This window comes from Lonchura striata, chromosome 1 (assembly GCF_046129695.1).
Source record: "Lonchura striata isolate bLonStr1 chromosome 1, bLonStr1.mat, whole genome shotgun sequence".
NCBI classification, from domain to species: Eukaryota; Metazoa; Chordata; class Aves; order Passeriformes; family Estrildidae; genus Lonchura; species Lonchura striata.
In genome coordinates, this window is record NC_134603.1 from 35,206,498 (window position 1) to 35,224,907 (window position 18,410).

General features: G+C 40.1%; 1 protein-coding gene across 1 annotated transcript in view; it reads right to left on the reverse strand.

Moving 5' to 3' along the window:
* TRIM55 (tripartite motif containing 55) overlaps positions 1-18,410 on the reverse strand; it is a 37,674-nt gene that overhangs the window by 9,265 nt on the left and 9,999 nt on the right. The window contains exons 4-9 of the mRNA XM_021555611.2: positions 17,355-17,450; positions 13,289-13,522; positions 12,179-12,201; positions 11,960-12,084; positions 10,942-11,162; positions 8,798-9,085 (exon numbers count right to left, since the gene is read on the reverse strand). Coding sequence (XP_021411286.2) covers positions 8,798-9,085; positions 10,942-11,162; positions 11,960-12,084; positions 12,179-12,201; positions 13,289-13,522; positions 17,355-17,450 — 987 coding nt within the window. The remainder of the gene's footprint in view (positions 1-8,797; positions 9,086-10,941; positions 11,163-11,959; positions 12,085-12,178; positions 12,202-13,288; positions 13,523-17,354; positions 17,451-18,410) is intronic.

The following is an 18,410-nucleotide window of genomic DNA, read 5'->3' on the forward strand; positions in this document are numbered from 1 at the left end:
AAATGGCACTTTTGGAAATCCAGTGAATGACACAGCGATAGTTCAGGCTGTGATTCACCCTGGAGCTCCATTTGTGGGATCAGATAACAGAGCCAGCATAGCTTTGAGGTGTGTAGACATACACATCCCATGCTTGGAGGCTCATCCCGTGCTGCTCACATTGTGAGTGACTGACTGACCTGGGCTCTCGCAAGCCTGTACGGGGTGAGAGTGGTGTATGTGAGTGTGGGCATGGCACAGCCTCTCTGAAAGACAAAACCAGTGAGGTGCAGGACAAAAAGTCAGATTGCCAGCTAAAGCAACTTGTTGCTATTCCTTAAAGCCACCACATAATAGGAGAATAAAGTCTTGGCTACAGTTACAACACTTTTTCCCTCATCAGCTGTTGCTGCTACCACTTTTTCTTTGTGTGCTCATTTTTCCATGTCTCCAGTTGGCTGAATCTACTCCTTACTGCAACCACAGTGACTGAAGCTGTTATCCAAGCTATGACTCCGCTCCAAAACTCCAAAATTGCTCAGTGAGTAGCACTGTGATTGCCCAGATGGATGTCTGTCATGTCAAATCTCACCTTGTAATCTCTGCTTGCCCATTAGCAACGCTGGCCTGCTTGCACAGCACTCAGCCAAGTGATGAGCAAGATATTAAATCAAGTTTCCTTCTGTCCATCTCACATTGTTCCCAGGTGAAGTCCAAGGAAGCTGAGATAAATTCTGCTCTTAGAGGTTAGGATTCAATCACAGTTTTTGACCAGGTATTGACAGGGTACAGATCACAGTCACTGTCACCAGAGGCAAGCTTGGAACTCACCTGCATCTGGGCAGGCATCAGCTCAATTTTATTTTTTTTAAAGAAATTTATTTCTTTTATAAAATTAAATTTAAAATTTGTACATAAATATAAAAAATAACCTATTTTAAAAACAAATATTTTGCCAGATGTTGAAGAGGCTCATCAGCACTAATGGGGGAAATGACAGCTACATTTTCTTGGTAAGGCATTTTGTAATAGATTAAGTCATACAGTAAGTGTTTCATCATGAACAAAAACCCCTTCTGTGTACAGAAGTGCTGAGCCAGGAGTGCTCTGAGTGACTGATCTGTATTTTGATCACCACCTTCAGTGGCTGAGATAGACTCAGGCAGATTTTATAGGGTGCTCACTAAATTGAAAAGACCAGTAAGAAATTCAGATCACTTATCCTCCAGGACTGTCAGATCCTCATTCTCTGCTCAGCCAAAGGCATGATGTCTCTGTTTGACATCTGTAGCATGGTTTGAACATCACAGCACCTCTTGGCTGGCAGCCAGGCATAACAGGGTTGTTTAATTAGTCTGGTCTCTTACTTAATGACCTGAGGATTATTGCAAAGATGCCAGGAATATGTATCACATGAAAAGAGATACAAGACTGAATAATCACTGTTTGATATGTCTGTGTCCCCATTTTTCATTTAATTTTGGCTGCACATACAGCCCCCTGGTCTTTATCTCCCCTTTAAATGCATAGTAGGTGGGCACTGCAGGGTGCTGCAGTCCAGCCCCTTGACTGATCACAAGCCTGGAAACCCTGCAAGTGGAATGACACCTGACCCAAACATAGGGGCTCAGGCCCAGTAAACTAATTACCATCACTGGGATTTTCAGTCAGATAGGCTGGCATTTAAATATTGATCCGTCTCTAATGCTTACAGGACTACCAGTGCTGCTTTCCAGAGGTGAGTGACTGGCTGCACTGAAAGCCTGGGCTGTCTCAAGGCAGTAAGGTAACTAAGCAAATATTCCAAAAGCAGATGGTTTGTGTAGTTGTGATATACATCTACCACAGTGTGATGTAAACCAGCAACAATTCATCTGTGATTAAGAAATATTTTTTGTTTATATTCTATTTTCCTTTCCAAACTCCTTAACAATGAGCAGAATGAGTGATGCTTGGAGGAGGTTGAATGGAGGAAGAATTCAGTATTTAAATGAGCTAGTCACAGAAAGACAATGTCTAGGTGAGCCTGGCTTTGTACTAACTTCAACAGGAAAAATAATTTTGTCCAAACTGTCATTGTGGAGATCCTCTTACTAGTAATAGACTGAAAAAAATGAACTATCCATAAATCAGATAGTATCTATGACTCACCAGACAAACAGCAGAGCAAACTATTTGAGGGAAAACTTCAGGTGAAGTATTTGCCACTCATATTAATTACGAGAAACTGTTGTCTGAAATCTGGTCTTAATGCATTGCCCTCACGACTCATCACTGCTGCCTCTGAATCACCCAGATAATTCTCAAAATTAAGGGAGAGGGAGGTGTTAAAAGAGGAACAATGAAGATTTTGCTGATTTCCTCTGCATGTATTGGCAAACTGAGGGGTAAAAAAAATTCACCTGAGGCACAAAGTCAAGAAACAAAATGGAAATTTACAGGCAAAACTTGCCACCAATTGAACATCAGCCTGAACGGCCACAGATGTAGCTGCTATCACTGAGTCCCAACTCACTGAGTCAAACTACAGAGAAGCAAAGGCAGAATTTCTTCACTGTTAACTGAGTTTCTTGCATCTAGTGTTTGTTAAGGTGCAGAATGCTTCCCCCCCCACCCTCCCCAGGGTGAAATTTAGGAGATATTTAGGAAGAAGATTGAAACAGAGTTTGATTTGAGCTTCTATACCAGACGATTCAAGGGTCTCCTACAAAAACCTCAGCTTCATGGAGGACACATGACTTATTTTCATTCAGTCAAATGGTACAGGAATAAACCCATCAATTTTCTACCTAAGGAAAGGTAAAATACAGCTATAGCAAAACCTAGATTGCAAATATCAAGTTGATTTTTTCTGTCTGTGTTCCTGGATCTTTCATTAGCACTAAACACACTTGTTGCAGGGAGCAGAGAGCCTTTGGAGCAGAAGCTGGTGTCTTGGAAGAGAGCTACCCGGGCTATGCCTGTGGCTGATGCTAAAAAACTTCTTGTTCTGCTCTGGGGGAAACTGTGGGTGGGCCAGAGGGAATGGAAACCCTTTCTTAGCACCATTCCTGCAAAATCCAGCCTTGCAAGGCTGCCTTCTCTTGAGCAAGAAATCCCTCTTGGAACAGCTGGATTGAACTGGGTGCTTGTCTTCCTTACATGAGCAGATTGGCAAGACTGATTTTCTGATTTGGTGAAGAGAACATTTCTTATTTGTGTTCTGCTGCCATGCTTGTGCAAACATTCCAGAGCAGCACTGTGTTAAAATGTGGGACCATGCCTTCTATACCCTCACAGGAAAGTAGAGAGCACAGCACAATCTCTTATTTTGGTTTTCAATGATCTTATTTTGTCCATGTTGTCTGCATATTGACATGACAACCAATCAGCTGAAAGTTAGTTAAATACTGACCTCTCTGATGTGATTTAAAGCTGTCTTGTGGGAAAAAAAAAGAAGGATCACTAGCTAAAATTGAAGTATTCAACAGCAGGGCAAAGAGAACTACAGTACATGAATACAGAGAAGACAATCCTTATGGTAATTCTGGCAGATGGCATAAGGTTGCAAGCAAGTAATAGAAAATTTTAAAACTAATGAAACAAAATTAGCATAGGCCATTCCATTAGTATTTCTGCTCCCAAACAGTTCCATCCTGATTATATTTTATGTCCTCATGGAATTAAAACACTATACTTGCTGTCTGCAAAGGGAAATTCTATCAGGCTACTGTTTGTGGATGATTAACTTGCATTTAATTTCAGACTAAATGTATATGCTGAAGTCCTTTGGAGCCACAGACAGACCCTTTTCTTATGGGAAATTTGAGCAACAGGATGCAGGGTCCAGTTCTTTATCTTAGGTGAAATAAACTGGGTAATCACAGACACAGGCAAACCAAGACTTTCATGAACACTCCTAAATATATATGGTTTCACTGCACGAGAGATGTTGCTGACAAATATGACTAGGGAAAGTTGTGGGACTCCAGGATCTGTTTCTCCCATGCACTGGAAAGGCCTGCTTGCTAATGTCTGTGTCACCCACCACTAATGCAACTCTCCCCATGGTGGCAAGGCAGTTCATTGATGCTATTCCTGCTCCCCGTGTTGTAATCATTTGCTGCTGGTTGTCATCTCCAGAGGCTCAGATCTCCCCAGCTTTAGGCACCGAACGGAGGCAGCTGGGCTGGGAGCAATGTCACCTCACACTCAGCAGGCAGGTGGAAGAGGTGCCAAGTGAGAAGCAGCAGCTGCTGCTGAACTTGCTCTTACTGGAGATGCCTCTCGTTCTCTGTCAGAGGCAGAAGCAGCCCGTGGTGACCACACTGCTGACTTAGGCACTCCCTGAAGAAGGATGAAGCTGTCTGATGCAGTTATCTATTTTGCTCATGCTGAATAATCTTCTTTTGGCCCTTCTTACACCAAGCAATCTGCACACCTGTGGGCTGCAATTTCTGCTGCCTTATGCCTGCTGCAATTTCTGTTGCCTTATCCCTGCTGCTAGACTCTGGAGGAAATGTATAGATGCAGCAATACAATTTCTTAGAGTGAAATGACCGTTAAATAAAGTAAATGTTAAGTAAATGTTGGGAATTAATAGGGGAACTGAACTCTTTTTGCTGCTGAAAAACAATGTAAACCCTGTTGGTGCATTCTATTAAAAGAGCCTGAAAATAAATGATATGCTGCTCTTATGATGACAGTCATGCAGATTTATATTATTATTATAAATAATTATACAGTTATTCAAAGTAAATTTGTTATTTGACTTTCAGGTCTTATCACACAAAAGAACAAGGGCAGTGACCTGATCTTTCATATGAAAAATAAAGACACATAAAGTGTCTAACCAGACACTTCACTATGCATGGAGAATCAAAACATTTTTATGTAAATAGAATTTGAGACCAAAATGTCTTTTTCCTTCATGTCCTTTCTACTTCATAATTAAATAAATCATAAAGATTCACTGGAGTCCACACAGAAAGAGGTCCCTAATTGTAGAAATAAGAGCTTTCTGCATTTGTCTATTTTTAATTTCAAAAGGTATTCTGAATTAAAAAAAAAAAAAAGAGGGGAAAGAAAGCATAGTGCTCTTCACACACCTGATTTCTCAGGAATAAAAACAACCTCTATGTCCTTTAGTAATAACACAACAAGTTTTCAAAAACAAACACAAATAAATGAAGATTAAACTATGATCCATGAACCTAATTGAGATTCACATTGTCCAATGCTTTTCAAATTCAAATTACTACCAGACAGTGAATCTTTCTGCTAATTAATTCAGCTAAAGTGTAGAAGATAACTTCTATCCTCTCCCTTTTATTTTTTTTTTTAATGGAGAGATATTCTTCAGTTATAGTGCTGGAAGTTTTGCACAAAAAAGCTGAATAATAATTTGTCATTTTTCATAGATGCTCCATATCATGTACACTGTTGAGACAACACTGCAGAAAGTGAGCAGGGAAAACCAATCATCTTTGTGTTGAAGATTATATCAACATTGAATTTGCCTGTCATTTGAGCAAATACCCAAAGGTAACTACAGTTGTTTTCAGTCAGAGGTTTTTTGTTTTCAGTAAATAACATTAAATATCCCAGTTGTAATACAGAATCCTCTGAAGATCAGTCATATCACAGTGAAAATTGAACACACATTCATGTCTTACATAAGAGGGGCATGAATTTGGAGCTGGAAGAACTAAGTCATGGATATTGTCTATAAAAAAGAGCATTACTCTAGAAGAGATGTTAGAGAATACTTAAGGTTTAGATTACAGAGTTTGTATTTGGGAAAACTTCACTTGGTAGTGAAGTTCTTAGTCCTTGATCTTGTGGATATTTCAGCTCTTAATGTGACCTAAAGAAAAAAAGTCTTTGTCTAGATTGGCTGGGACTCCTGCAAATGCTGCATTTCAGGGCCATGATTGGCACTCCATGCTCACTAGGAATGTGCGAGAGATAGCTTTGAACGGAATGTGGGTGTGCCGTGTGAGCTGGGGTGTGAGGGCATCCTTTCCACTATGTCCATGGGAACCTCTGGAGAGTGCAGCTCAAGCCATCCACCCAAGGGAGCACAGGTGATTTGCTTTCTGTGGTAATCCTGGCAGCAGGATTATTCAGTGGATTTGTTTTCTTGACTTTAACCCTTCTGATGCCAATTATTACTCTCCAGCTCTTCTTCCCCTACTTGTTGGTCTGAACAAGATTGGTGTTCTTCACATCTGTCAACCAACAGATTCTCCATGGTCATCTGAACAGCAACTGAAATGCAAGCCCATATATCTGCAAGAGTAAATGTCTCTTTTCATTTTGAACGAGGGAGATGCAATGTTTAACCATGCAGGAGTAAGCTGAAGGGTGGCATTTGTGAGAAGGAAGAAATTATTTAGGCAGCTCATGTTGTGAACTAGCATGATGTTTTTGGATAGAAAGAAAGGGGAAAATCCTTTAAAGCTATGTAGGAACATCACCAGATACACTTTGAACTGTTAGTTAATGTTAAAATGAAATATTTCCTACCCATGAAAGTACAAATCATGTATTGAATCAGATTCCAAAGACGATGTAGTATGATAAGAAATGCCAAAAGTGTTATGCAGAATGCTAACTCCTGTGAGAAAATAAGAAGAGTGCTTCACCAGTGTTGTCATCACATGAACTAGTCATTATCACTATGTTCTGTGAAAAAGCTCTGTTTCCACAGCACTTTTACATTATATACTTTAATTAGAGGAAGGGAGAAAATACAGTGGTGTGAAGAACATCAGCTGGGATTAAAAAAAAAAAATAAGGGAATAGAACATTTCAGAGTGGGCTGTGTAAAATCACATGCAGGAAAAATATGAAATATGAAGTTCACATACTTGAAAATTATCACTGCCCCATGACAGCAGTAATTTCCTTTGTGACACAGATACAGCTCAGCTCAGATCCTTAAATCTGACCACAGCAGCATCTCACGGCATCACCCTTACTCGGTCACTCTGCTCTTTCTATTCTTCTGCATATTTCTGCTTCTTGTGCTTTCCTATCTCTTGCTGTGTCTCCAGCCCATTGGCAATCCCATCCTCAGCTGTTTCCCCTGCTCCTTTCTCCCACATCACCAGAACCATGAGCTACTCTGCTCGACATCCTCCTCCTTCCAAATTGCCAATGTCACCTGTGATCTGGAAAAATACAGAGATGCAGCACCCCTAAACTCACATGCCAACAGCAACTGACATGTTTCCTATGTGCCTCTTTTTGCTTCTGGTACTCAATGAAGAAAGCTGGGTACCAGGCTGCTGCTGTTTTTCAGACAGCTGCCCACATCGAACACAAGTTTTGTTCCTTTTCTTGTTGCTGGGGCTGAGGGACTCAGACCACACTTTGGCAAGCTCCCAGGAAATTAACCTAGTACAGAATTTACCTACTTATGGTGAGGTTAGACTGCCTTGTCATCAGTGTAACTAATAAGAGGAAACAGTACCAATAACTTTCACTGTGAATTTACTTTTTCCAGCTCATTTAGAATATATTTAAGAAGACAACGTCATTGTTGATTTGATAATTTTAAAATACTTTTCATTTTAATTCCACTCAAATATTCTCAAATAAAACCCTGACTTGAAAAATAGCCACTGAAATTTAGTGGTCAAATGTTGCTTTTGTTAAGAAAGTCAGCAAAGTCAGCCACCAAATTCAAGTATCACTGACTGAAACCTCTTTTATCAGATCTCTGTTAACTCCTCCTAACTTTTTGTCTGGCACATGATTGTTTATCTATTGTCATATAATTGTTGACTATATAGCTGCTTATGTATGCTATATAGTAATTTCCAGACTTAAAGGAAACAGCATGAAAGACTTAATACCCACTTTTTCTTTCTCTCTCTCTCTCCTCTCATTATGCACATACAGGTAATTGCTTTGTTAAAACATGCAGCTAGGACCTGCAAATTACAATGGCTTGATTTACAGAGTGCTGCTCATGGGCTGGTCACTAGACACTGGGGCAGGACCTGGTGTAGTATGCAAATCATTGCACAGCTCCCTTAACTCTGTTCCTTGTATTTTTCGGCCATGTGGAGTTTGTATACATGTGCTGAAGGAGGATTATTCAAATTCAGGTTATACCAACTCTAATACTGTCATTTTAAGGAAAACATCCTCCTGTACTGAACACATCAGTATCTGTTATCCCATCATGCTGCTGAATGTCTAACACTGAACTGAAATGTATTATCTTCATGCTCTCTTTTAATAAAGTCTCAAGAATCCTTGGAATAAACCCTCTGCCACAGATCTGAACCCAGGAGATCCTTACTGAGAGGCATCCAAACACACAGAAAGGCTCAGGGTGTTTACATAGCTTCATGTTTACAGGGGGAAGCACTCCAGAAGCAGCCACAGAGCTGCAGAAGGCGAAATCAAGCCATAGCTGCTCAACCAGTCATGGTAGGACAGCACATACACAGACTGTCAGCAGTTGATGAGAATAATCTCATGCACAGGATTTCTCTGCCACTAATACATGCAAATATCTGATGTGCAGAGACATCACCAGTCTCTGCAATAGCTCCTGTGTGTGAGCAATTTGGATAACAGCTGGCCCAAGCAAGGTACACTGGCAGGTAAGCACAAGCAACTACCAGCATGCTGCTTTGAAGCTATAGTCAGCCTGTCACACATTGAAACCATCTATAAATCCAGTTTGTGCTGTTTTCATATTTTTGAAATTGCTCTTATTCTTTAGCATGCAGAGGAAAATGAAGTCCCATTTTCCTTAACAATTGCTGTTCCCACTTTGCTGCATGTCACAGCCCTCTGGGGTGACTTTGGGAGCACTGACCTTGGATGTCGCTGTAGTGGCATTACTTTCCTTACCACTCCCTGGTGCACTCTCTTCGATTGTTGCTGCTGTCGGGGCTTCTGCCTTCTTTGCACTTGTTTCCAGAGAAACAGGAGTCCCTACTTTCCCCAGCCCACTCACTGGGGTTGAGCTTGGACTGCTTGGTTGACGTGATTGGGACTTATACCAGCTAGGATAAAACAAGGGATCGATGGTTTCTGCTGTGGCCGGCACTTGAGTGTCAGACTCGGGGGTCTGTTGAGAACCACTTGGTGTCACAACAACATCCTTAATCAGGACAGATAAAGAGAAGAACAAGCAGAGTGCACCACGTTACCTTCCTGCTGTTGTCACATTGTTCTGCATGTTGTGTTTGTTAGATATCACTGCAAGGCATAGATTTGTCCTATTAATATGATCTGAAAGAATTACAATTGAAATGCAAAGCAAAAGCAACTATCATTTGAATAACACAGACAAGAGAAAGAAAATAAATGAATCCAAAAATAGAAAAGGAGGCTAGAACTAGTGGTAAGGGGGTGCTGAGAAAGGAGTGAGCAAGAGGTTTCTCAATTCAGATAAACCCTCAATTCAATTCTAAAAACTTAAATTCTGCGTAAGAGCCTCATGAGCCCATACCAGCCATGAATGACAGGTGTAGGTACCTTCAAATGGTTTGTTGGGTTTTAGGTGAAGAGTAACACTTTTGCCAATGAGCCTGTTGATACAGTCATAATAAAGGGAATACTGGAGAGAAGCATTTGCCCACGAGCCTTGGCATCAATGCTGTAAGCCAAGCACTGTTGCTCTGCCGGGAAGAGGAGCAGCTGGATGAACTGCACCTCTCTACCTGCATCAAGATCTTGGGGTTTCTGCACACACAGTCTGCTATCACCACTGCATTTCTGCTTTGCCTTTTTACACCAGAAGGTAAAAACTCAAATACAGGCATCCCCCACACCACAATACCCACATACCATGTCTGACTGCATGCCTGACTATCTCCTAATGGCATTTTACAATTTCTAGAGCAGCATGCTGTACCTTTCTCACTTTAGCCTTAGAAATTAGACAATTCATGTTGGTGGGCAGAATTGCTTATGTCTAGTTCTTGTTTGCATAAAGCCCTGCATCAGTTGGGGAACACAGGTTTAGTCAAGTCAGTGCAAATCTTCAAATTTTTATTAAATCAATAAAGCCTGATTTAAGAGCAACTTCACATGACTGGTGAAAACTCACACATGTTTTTAGATCAAAGAAAGGATGAATCTACAGTATTTATTTTCACTTGTTTTATGTTAGAGCTTGCTACAATCAAAGATCCTTTGTGTGCTTTCTTGTTTTTACATAGGCCTCTTCAAATATATTCACAGCAGCCTTTTCCCCTCAGCAACTTCACTGAGTAAATTGTCTAAGAGGAGAATTTGCTAAGTTAATGGTACGCAAGGCAAACTAAAGTAGCACACAAAGTATATTTTTTAATGTACATCTTTTAGAATATGCAGCAATTATGGTCTCATTCCAACCAAATTCTGTAAGAAAAGTGCTGGCCTAAAATATTCACACCCTGAACCTGTTTACTGTTAGGTTGCAAGGGGCAGCTTCCTCTCCTGTTTGGTGTATGATATTCCTCCATCTACCTAGACATATCCTAAGGATGATCAGAGCAGAAGGCAGCAAGCGCCATTCGCAGAAAACAGATTAGAAGTATAATCTAAAAACTGGTGGTGGAAAGCTTCCTAAATCCAGAGGGAATTCTCTTAGTACAAATTCTCTTAGTATAAATATTTTAACCGTCATCTCATTTATAACAGTTAGTCTGAGTTAAATCACAGCAAACAGAACATTCATTGTAATGCACTTAACTCCCAAATGGAGTATTTTTTATTTATAACTTATGTATCCCATATATATCTCAATTTATCTAGCAGCTAATTTTTTGCTTATCAAGGACACATGCACAGGTTGAAGTAAAGTTGCATATATGCGTACAAGGGCAATAAATAATTTTTCTCTCCAGTGCATTGACTCCCTTAGCCCTGCTCCTGAGTTATGATGCCCACAGGACACAAGGCAACATTTTCTGGCTCTGCCAGGTGCACTCAGCAAAGCTGGCAGGGCAGTGGGGCAGCAGAGACATTTACCTGACCAGCTGGAGCAGCCAGCACTGGCGCTGGAGTGGGTTCAGTCAGGGGCTCTCCCCCTGCACTCTGTGCTTCAGGGTCCTGCTGAGGTGGCTGTGGTGCTCCCTCCGACCCTTCCTCTTCCACGTCCTCCTCCTCTTCTTCCTCTCCTGATGACTCTGTGTGGACTTCACCCAAGCCTTCACCATCCTCTGTCTCCTCCTCTTCTTCTTCCTCCTCCTCTGATAGGACACGTGTAAAAGGACAGGTTGAGCACCATGTGAAGATAGCTTCAGTCTTTAGGTAATTAAAAAGCCATTTGCAATTGAACAGCAAAGTCACTGACAATCTTCTGCCTGGCAGGGAGGGTGTTGGTGAGGAGCCTGCTCCCATCAGCCATGGAGCTGACAGCAGGAGCTCTGGGGCAAGGAAGATACTGAACACAAATTCTGGTTAAAATCTTAAGCTGTCCCTTTCCATGGGAAGGAGGACAGAAATTCCTGTCAATGCAGTTATCCTCTTGAGGGATGTGCAGCACAGCCCTGCGTGTTTTGGGGAGAGGCTACAATCTGGAACAATCTGTCATGAAAAAAGTCCTTTTTCCAAGGAAGGTATGCTTGTTTTAATGCCATTGAAGCTGTCATCATAATTCTTTACTGGGTCAGTGCTTTGCAAATGCATGACTGGAAGTTTGAAATACCAACCTGCCTAAACCAGACTGTCAAACTTTGTCAAACCATTGTTTTTGTGCCATCTGACAAATCCTGTGGTCTGCAGTGGCGGCTCAGGTTGTTTTCAGAGGAAGGCCTCTAGCACTGGATTTTCTTTAGTATAATCACACTGGTTATCCCAAAAAATGTGCAGTGCCATCCTAGCACTTCAGAGAAATAAACCTAGATTTGATTATAATTGATTCATAATGCTCTGGTTACATTTTGGCATAGAAATATCAGATTTGAGGTTTCCTACTCAGTATCATCATGTGAATCGCACACAGCTGCTATATAAGAAAGAAATTTTGGTGAAATAAATTACATACCTCTGTCAAAATCAATTTCTCGTATTATTTTTTCTTCTCTACTGAGGTTCACTGTGAATTGGTTCATATTTTCATACCCATCCTCTATTTTTTCCATTTGAAATCCTTTAGAAGCTTCAGTAATTCTAAAATAGAAATTGTTTATTGGCATTGGATTTGAAGATAAATTTATAAATTGTAAGTGATTGTATAAAACAAGTCTCAAGTTTAAATACTCACTTTTGTAGCAATGTTTTGGCATTCTGTGGAAACAAAAAAAGAAATTATTCTTAAATTATTCATTTTTTTCAGAGATTTTATGCATTGAGAAATAATTTTTAGAGTGGCAGCTTTTAAAAGTACTAATAATGGTTTCATAAGTGACAGACATGACATCTAGGAATGAGAAGAAATTTGGATGGTAATTAGTATAAAGCTGAGTAAACCTTTTAGTTCTTCAAAGATGTTTTAATTAAAATGGGAATATAATGGGAAACATGCACAGTTGGTAGAAAAAACTCAAATGGAAAAATTTATTCTCTTTTTTTTGGTTGTGTTGGTGGTGAAAAGCAATTGGTCTGTTACCCTCTTTAGTTACAGTAATTACATCTTGACTATCCATATATATCTCCAAGGGCATCCTTTTGGAGAGATAAAATTCTATTTGTCTTGGAAGAATATTGTACTCTTCAAAGGCAATTCTTTGATTAAGTGTTGGTTGTTTTATTTTGGTTCTGTTTGTGGTTTTTTGTATGTTTGTTTTGTTTTGTTTGGTAGAAAATGCCCTTCCAGCCTTTAATAAAGAGGAATTGTAAGATTGCAAGACAGAAATTCTACACCAATGGACTAATTGGATAGTCTGCCAATGTTTCCCTACTCATCTCTCTTGAATTTACAGTAAGAAAACAAAAATTAAAAAAAAATAGGTAAAGATATCAAAATGTAGCTTAGCACATAAATTATTGAAAAGTAAATAATTTTGTCAATTTACAAGAGAAACCCTGAAGTTCATGAACACATGAACATATTGTGCCAACGTTATTGGTGGGAAAATAAAGATTACGTGGAAAATGTTTGGATTCTTGTTTCTTCTAAGGGTACTAGAAATTCATACACAGGACAGTATATTTTGGTGCAAACAGCAAATACTCATGTTCTTGGTTTGGATATTATTCTCAAGAACAGCAGTGATTTGTCTGAGCTGATTCAGGTGTTTAAAAAATGAGTTTGTATAATACATGTTCACTTGAAGACAAACAAAGTCTGAATGGGCCTATAATTGAGAAATGCTTAAATAATATTTCAGTAAACCCATTATTCTTTTTCTATCTCTATTTATAGATTTTATACCTGCAAAAACACAGCCATTTCTGGTTCTTCCATGAACTGAATTCCTGATTCAACCAGTTTTGACACAGCTTCCAAGTGATCTGCATACTTCTTCATCAGGGAGCGGACGTGTTCCAGTTTCTCCTCTTGGGTTCTAGTGATTATTTGTGTCATCTCATTTTTTCTTTCTTCCAGTACAGAATAGAGATAATCAAACTTTTCACACAACTGTTCTTTCTGTCGTCTGCAGGATTCCTGTGAATCATTTGGTTTATGTTAAACATGTTATGCTCTTAAAAGGGTTTCTATTTTTACAGTTACTTGGAAGCATTTTCATCAAAGAAATTCCTTTTTCTGAACTGTGCAAAGGATTCTGAATGACCCCAGAGACTTTTATAATTTTCAAAGTCCAAGCTGTTGGAACAAAAGTTTTAAAACTCTTCTCAAACTCTGAGTTTCAAGCCACTGAAAGCCCCCAAACAGGTTATTGTATAACTTGTGAGTCTGCTAAAAAAAGTAAAAAGGTATTTATGATGTCTGTAGTGATACATCAAAGTCTGCAGAAAAAGTAAAAGCTCCCACTGCATTAGCAGCTGGGTCCATTTGTGTGAACAGAATGGTTTTAAAAGGAGTGGGCATCTCAAACAATTCTGGAGAATTTTCTTTTTCTGCTAGAGTACCTGGAACAATCCTGGCTGGGCTTGATTTTCATATATGCCCTCTTAGACTCTATTTGGACAAGAGATGTACATTATATTTCATTTACTGTGCACTGAATGAGGCAGAGGTTCTGCAAAGAAAATGGTGTGTGACAGAAGCACAGAGACAAGAAGGGGGAATGAAATTCCAACCATATGTTCAGGCACTGATTTTCACATCGTTTCTTGAGACACTTCTAGTGTCCCTCCAACCAGACAGCAGCCTCTTTCACCGAGTTAGGAGGATGGGTTTGATGACTGCTGCATTGAAAAGACATCTCTAAAGAACAGACTGCACTTGTAAAGGAGGATTTATGGGGAGGAAATGGGGGACAGATTATATATAAAGTCTGAGGTGTACCAAATAGAAGCACTTGAGTTATCTGTGTGCCCCACAGCATGACTTTATTGTGATTAGACCTGGTTGTGGATGGTGGTGATTATTTAAATCTCTTTGCTAGAAACTGAGGCTGAATTGATTCCTCACCTTTGTCCCTTGAGGCATAACACTGAGATTCTGGCAGCACAGGATTAATAACAGTCCCACAGAACGTCTGGTAGTGATAAGACTTACTATTCACAGCACTTGACCAGAGAGAATCCCACTTTTTTCTCTACTTCCAGCCAGAGCTCATTCCTATGAGTGGTGATAGTCTGCTCTGTATCATTCAAAGGAGAAAGCCTTTCAAAGATCCACCTTTGGCTAAAAATCACTGTCTACATGAGGGTGGAGAGGGGATCGAATGCACATCTTGATGCATTGACCCAAGTATCCACCTCTGCTTCTCAGTGAGGAGGGCTAGGCTAAACAGGCACTCCTTGCAGGGGGTGCAGGTCCTGCCCTTCTGTGAGTCCTTGACACTCCCAGAAATTCCTGATTAGTGCAATTACAGGGTGTGGTTAAGGAAGTCTTCAAACCAAGTGGATCATGGTTTCTAAGTGTCCTTCTATGTTCAGACCTCAAATAACCTTCTCTCACTCCAATCCTAGCTTCTCCACATGAAATGTTCAGATCACTTGTAAAACAACCTTAATTTCAAGACAGGTGTGTGCTATCTTTGTCATTTGACACAGGACAAGTGTTAGGGGAAGAAGAGCAAGTGAGTGATAGCAGGGTGCTCTGAGAGACCCTTCCCTGTCTTTAAGCACTAATAGATAATATTTCCTGCCAGCAGATATTACAGAGTTGTGAATCTCATGAGTGAGAGTGCAAAACAGGTTTCTAACTGCAAATGCTGAAATATTCTCTTTCTGCATAAAAAGTTCCCATATGAAGCCTCTGCCTGATGGAATTACTCTAATCAGATTCTGTGTAATGAAAGAGGTTAACAAATACATGACTTTGCATTCTAAAAAGTTCTCAGCCTTTTTGTTTTTTAAAGCACAGCTACATCAAAAAGAAAGGAGTCCTTGCTACTGATCATGAATCTCACTGCCTGTTCCAAAGGACCTGTATTGACTGGTCTATGCTCTTAGCATTTGAAAAAACACTGTAATTTTTCCTTTGTTATTAGACTCATTTATAGAGCTAAACAGAACCTAATTATTGATTATAGTTTTCTGATATTTAGCATTTTATATTCCTTTCTCAATTTTCAGTATAATATGTGAATTAGGTCGACTTTTCAATCAGTTAAAAGCTGTACAAGTATTTTTTTGATTTTCTGATTTTTAAGGTTGGACAGGAGCAGTGGCTAAATGTAGAATTGTAGGCTATTACTTATTCCAGCTGAAAGTAAAATGACGTATTTTCTGCTAAAGCAGATTTTTATTGTTCTCTGCAAAGTGTTAAGCAGAAAGAAGAGACAATCTTGGATTGTGTTATTTCCATGTGTAAATATTTCTGAGTGCCAGCTGTAGTCTCTTGTCTTCAAGGACAAACTGATGTCAATTCAGACAAAGCTCTTTCATAGTAGGAAATGTGATTTGCTTGAAATGTAACATGGAAATACTAAGGTAAACTCTAAGATCTGTTTTCTGCGGTCTTTGACTTTAAAGGTGAAAAGCCTGATAAAACATCAGAAGGTAAAATGGCTGCATTTTCTTTGGGCTTTGACTTTAAAGGTTAGATTTTAAACTGAGTGGATCACTCTGAGGAAGCTAGTTTCAGAAACTATTGTGATTTTTTAGGTATTTTTAACACAATGTTTTCTCCATACTTCAGATGAGGTGTTTGAAGATTTGTTTCTGGTTAAGCTAGTTCAACTTAAAGGAGTGTAAGCTTTTGCTTTTGTATAATTAAAATTTCTGCAGTTAACATACTTGAAAGGCTTGTTTCTCTCTGCAAAGACCTGATAGCAGCCAGTTTCCTCCTTGCTGCGTGAAGACTTCCCAACTATAAAGTTCTGACTACCATTAATGTGCTCTCTCTTTTACTTGGGCCAGTGGGTTTGTGTTCTTTGAAACAAACTCAGACATGTTCTGTTCCTTCTTGCTTGGAATTGTGTGCATAGATTGTTTTATTTTTATTTGTTTATTCTTACTAACTAGAATCTGTACATCTTGGATTAACTTATTTTTCCTTACCATTTCTCCTTTCTGCTTCAGCTTTTAAGGGTCAATACAATTCTAATTGGGCTGAGGGGGATGCAACTCCTTCACTAGATGCTTCATCAAATTCTGATCACAAAATCAATTTGTATGAACTCCTTTCAACCTATTGTTCTGTGATGCTCAGATTAGTCAAAGTTGATGTTTATCTTTGCTTTGCTGAGGTAAAGCTCTCAGAGGAAGTGAAAACCACTTCTGCTATTGAGTAACACAAAACTAATTCCAGCTCTTCCAGAGTGAGGCCTTCACCAGAAAGTCCAGTAAGAACCCAAGCTCTTCTCTCCCATAAGCAACAAAACCAGACTCCTTAAAGAACACCATATTAAAACACTACTTCTGTGCAGAAGGCAAAGCAACCAAATACAAAACAAATACTGACATACCTGTGAACCATGCTGTGCCTACCCTGTAGCTGAGATTCTAAGGCTCTGTTCACGGAACCTGTCAGGCTTCAGACTAACTGAAAGGTCTTAGATGTAAATTTAAGAATCTGATCTTAGATGTTAAATGAGCTGGGAGTTGATGGCATTTTGGTGGATCTGCTTTTAACTTCAGTGAGATCCTATTCCACTATGAATATTGAGCAAGACTTGCTGATATGGATTATCCTTACTCTTTATTCCCCACCACATAGCAAATGTCAGAGGTCCTGAGCAGGATGAACCCTTTGGCTGAGGCAGTACATCTTGATAATGTACAAAGCCACAAGGAATGGTTTAGTGAAACAATGTGGGAATGCATTTGGGTAAAGTGAGGTCTGTTGAAGAATGGTCATTACCAGAAGTTTAAGAGATGCAATGTCACACTGAAATATCTGCATTTAAAGAGGTGGCACCTACCTCAACTGTCTTGCAGGTCTCCTCCAGCTGCGTGACAATCCCTTGCATTCTGTCATTGCTCCCCACCAGGACTGCAATGCCATCACTCAGCTCAGACTAGACAGTAAAAGGATAGCAAGCAGAAGGGTGTTAGGTGCTGTCACACTTCAGGGTGACACATCTAACAGTGGGGAACAGGGGACAAATAAGCCATACCCAGGATATTATTTCATCTTTCCATCAGAACTGAGAAAAATTGGAGCTTTATGCGTCCACAAGATACCTGCTTGAATTCTGACATTTTTTTCCTCCCTCAACACACTATGAAAACATTGACATTTTGGAAATTTTAATGGAAAAGAAACTGTGGTTTGGAAAGCAGGAAGCACTTTGTTCTAGGAAGTTCTTTTAGATGCTTTTGTCTGAAGTGCTGTTTCAACAGGCCCCAAATATTTCCTTTGCATTTGTTGAGGGTAAAGACTTGTGAAAGGTTGTCTTTTAGTACCTGGGTCTAGCCACAGCACTGTGGTATTTCCCTGAGGACTGTGGCTCTTGGCCTTGGAATAGAGAAGACGTGGCCCATGGACCTGGAGGGACCAAGGTGTTACAGACTGCCTGGCATGCAAGCAGTGGGGTTGGGGTTGTGGTGAGAGGAGACAGGAGAAAAGGAGAAGGAGGTAGAGGCTGAGCCACTGGCATGAGGGAAATGAGTGGAGGAAGAAAATAACCTGTGTGGATGGAGAAGATTGTGAGGTATCTCTACGAGAGACAAAGAAGCCAGTCCTAGGGAACCTGGGGAAGGTGCTGGGGAGTGCAAGGGGCCCTTGGCACAGCACTGTAAAAAAAGAGACAACTGTGTTCATGGCCTCCACAGCTCTGTACAGGATCCTTTGAGGCCTTCACCACTCTATAAAGGCTCCTTTGAAGAATGCATTCTGCAGCCTCCAGGTTATGCCTCTCATCTTGGGCATGACAACCTCTTTCCATGGGCTCTCTGGAAAGGAAGACACAGCTTGCAAATCTCCATGCAAAATTAGTGATTGGGGCATGGATTCAGTCCAAAAAATTTCTCCTTCT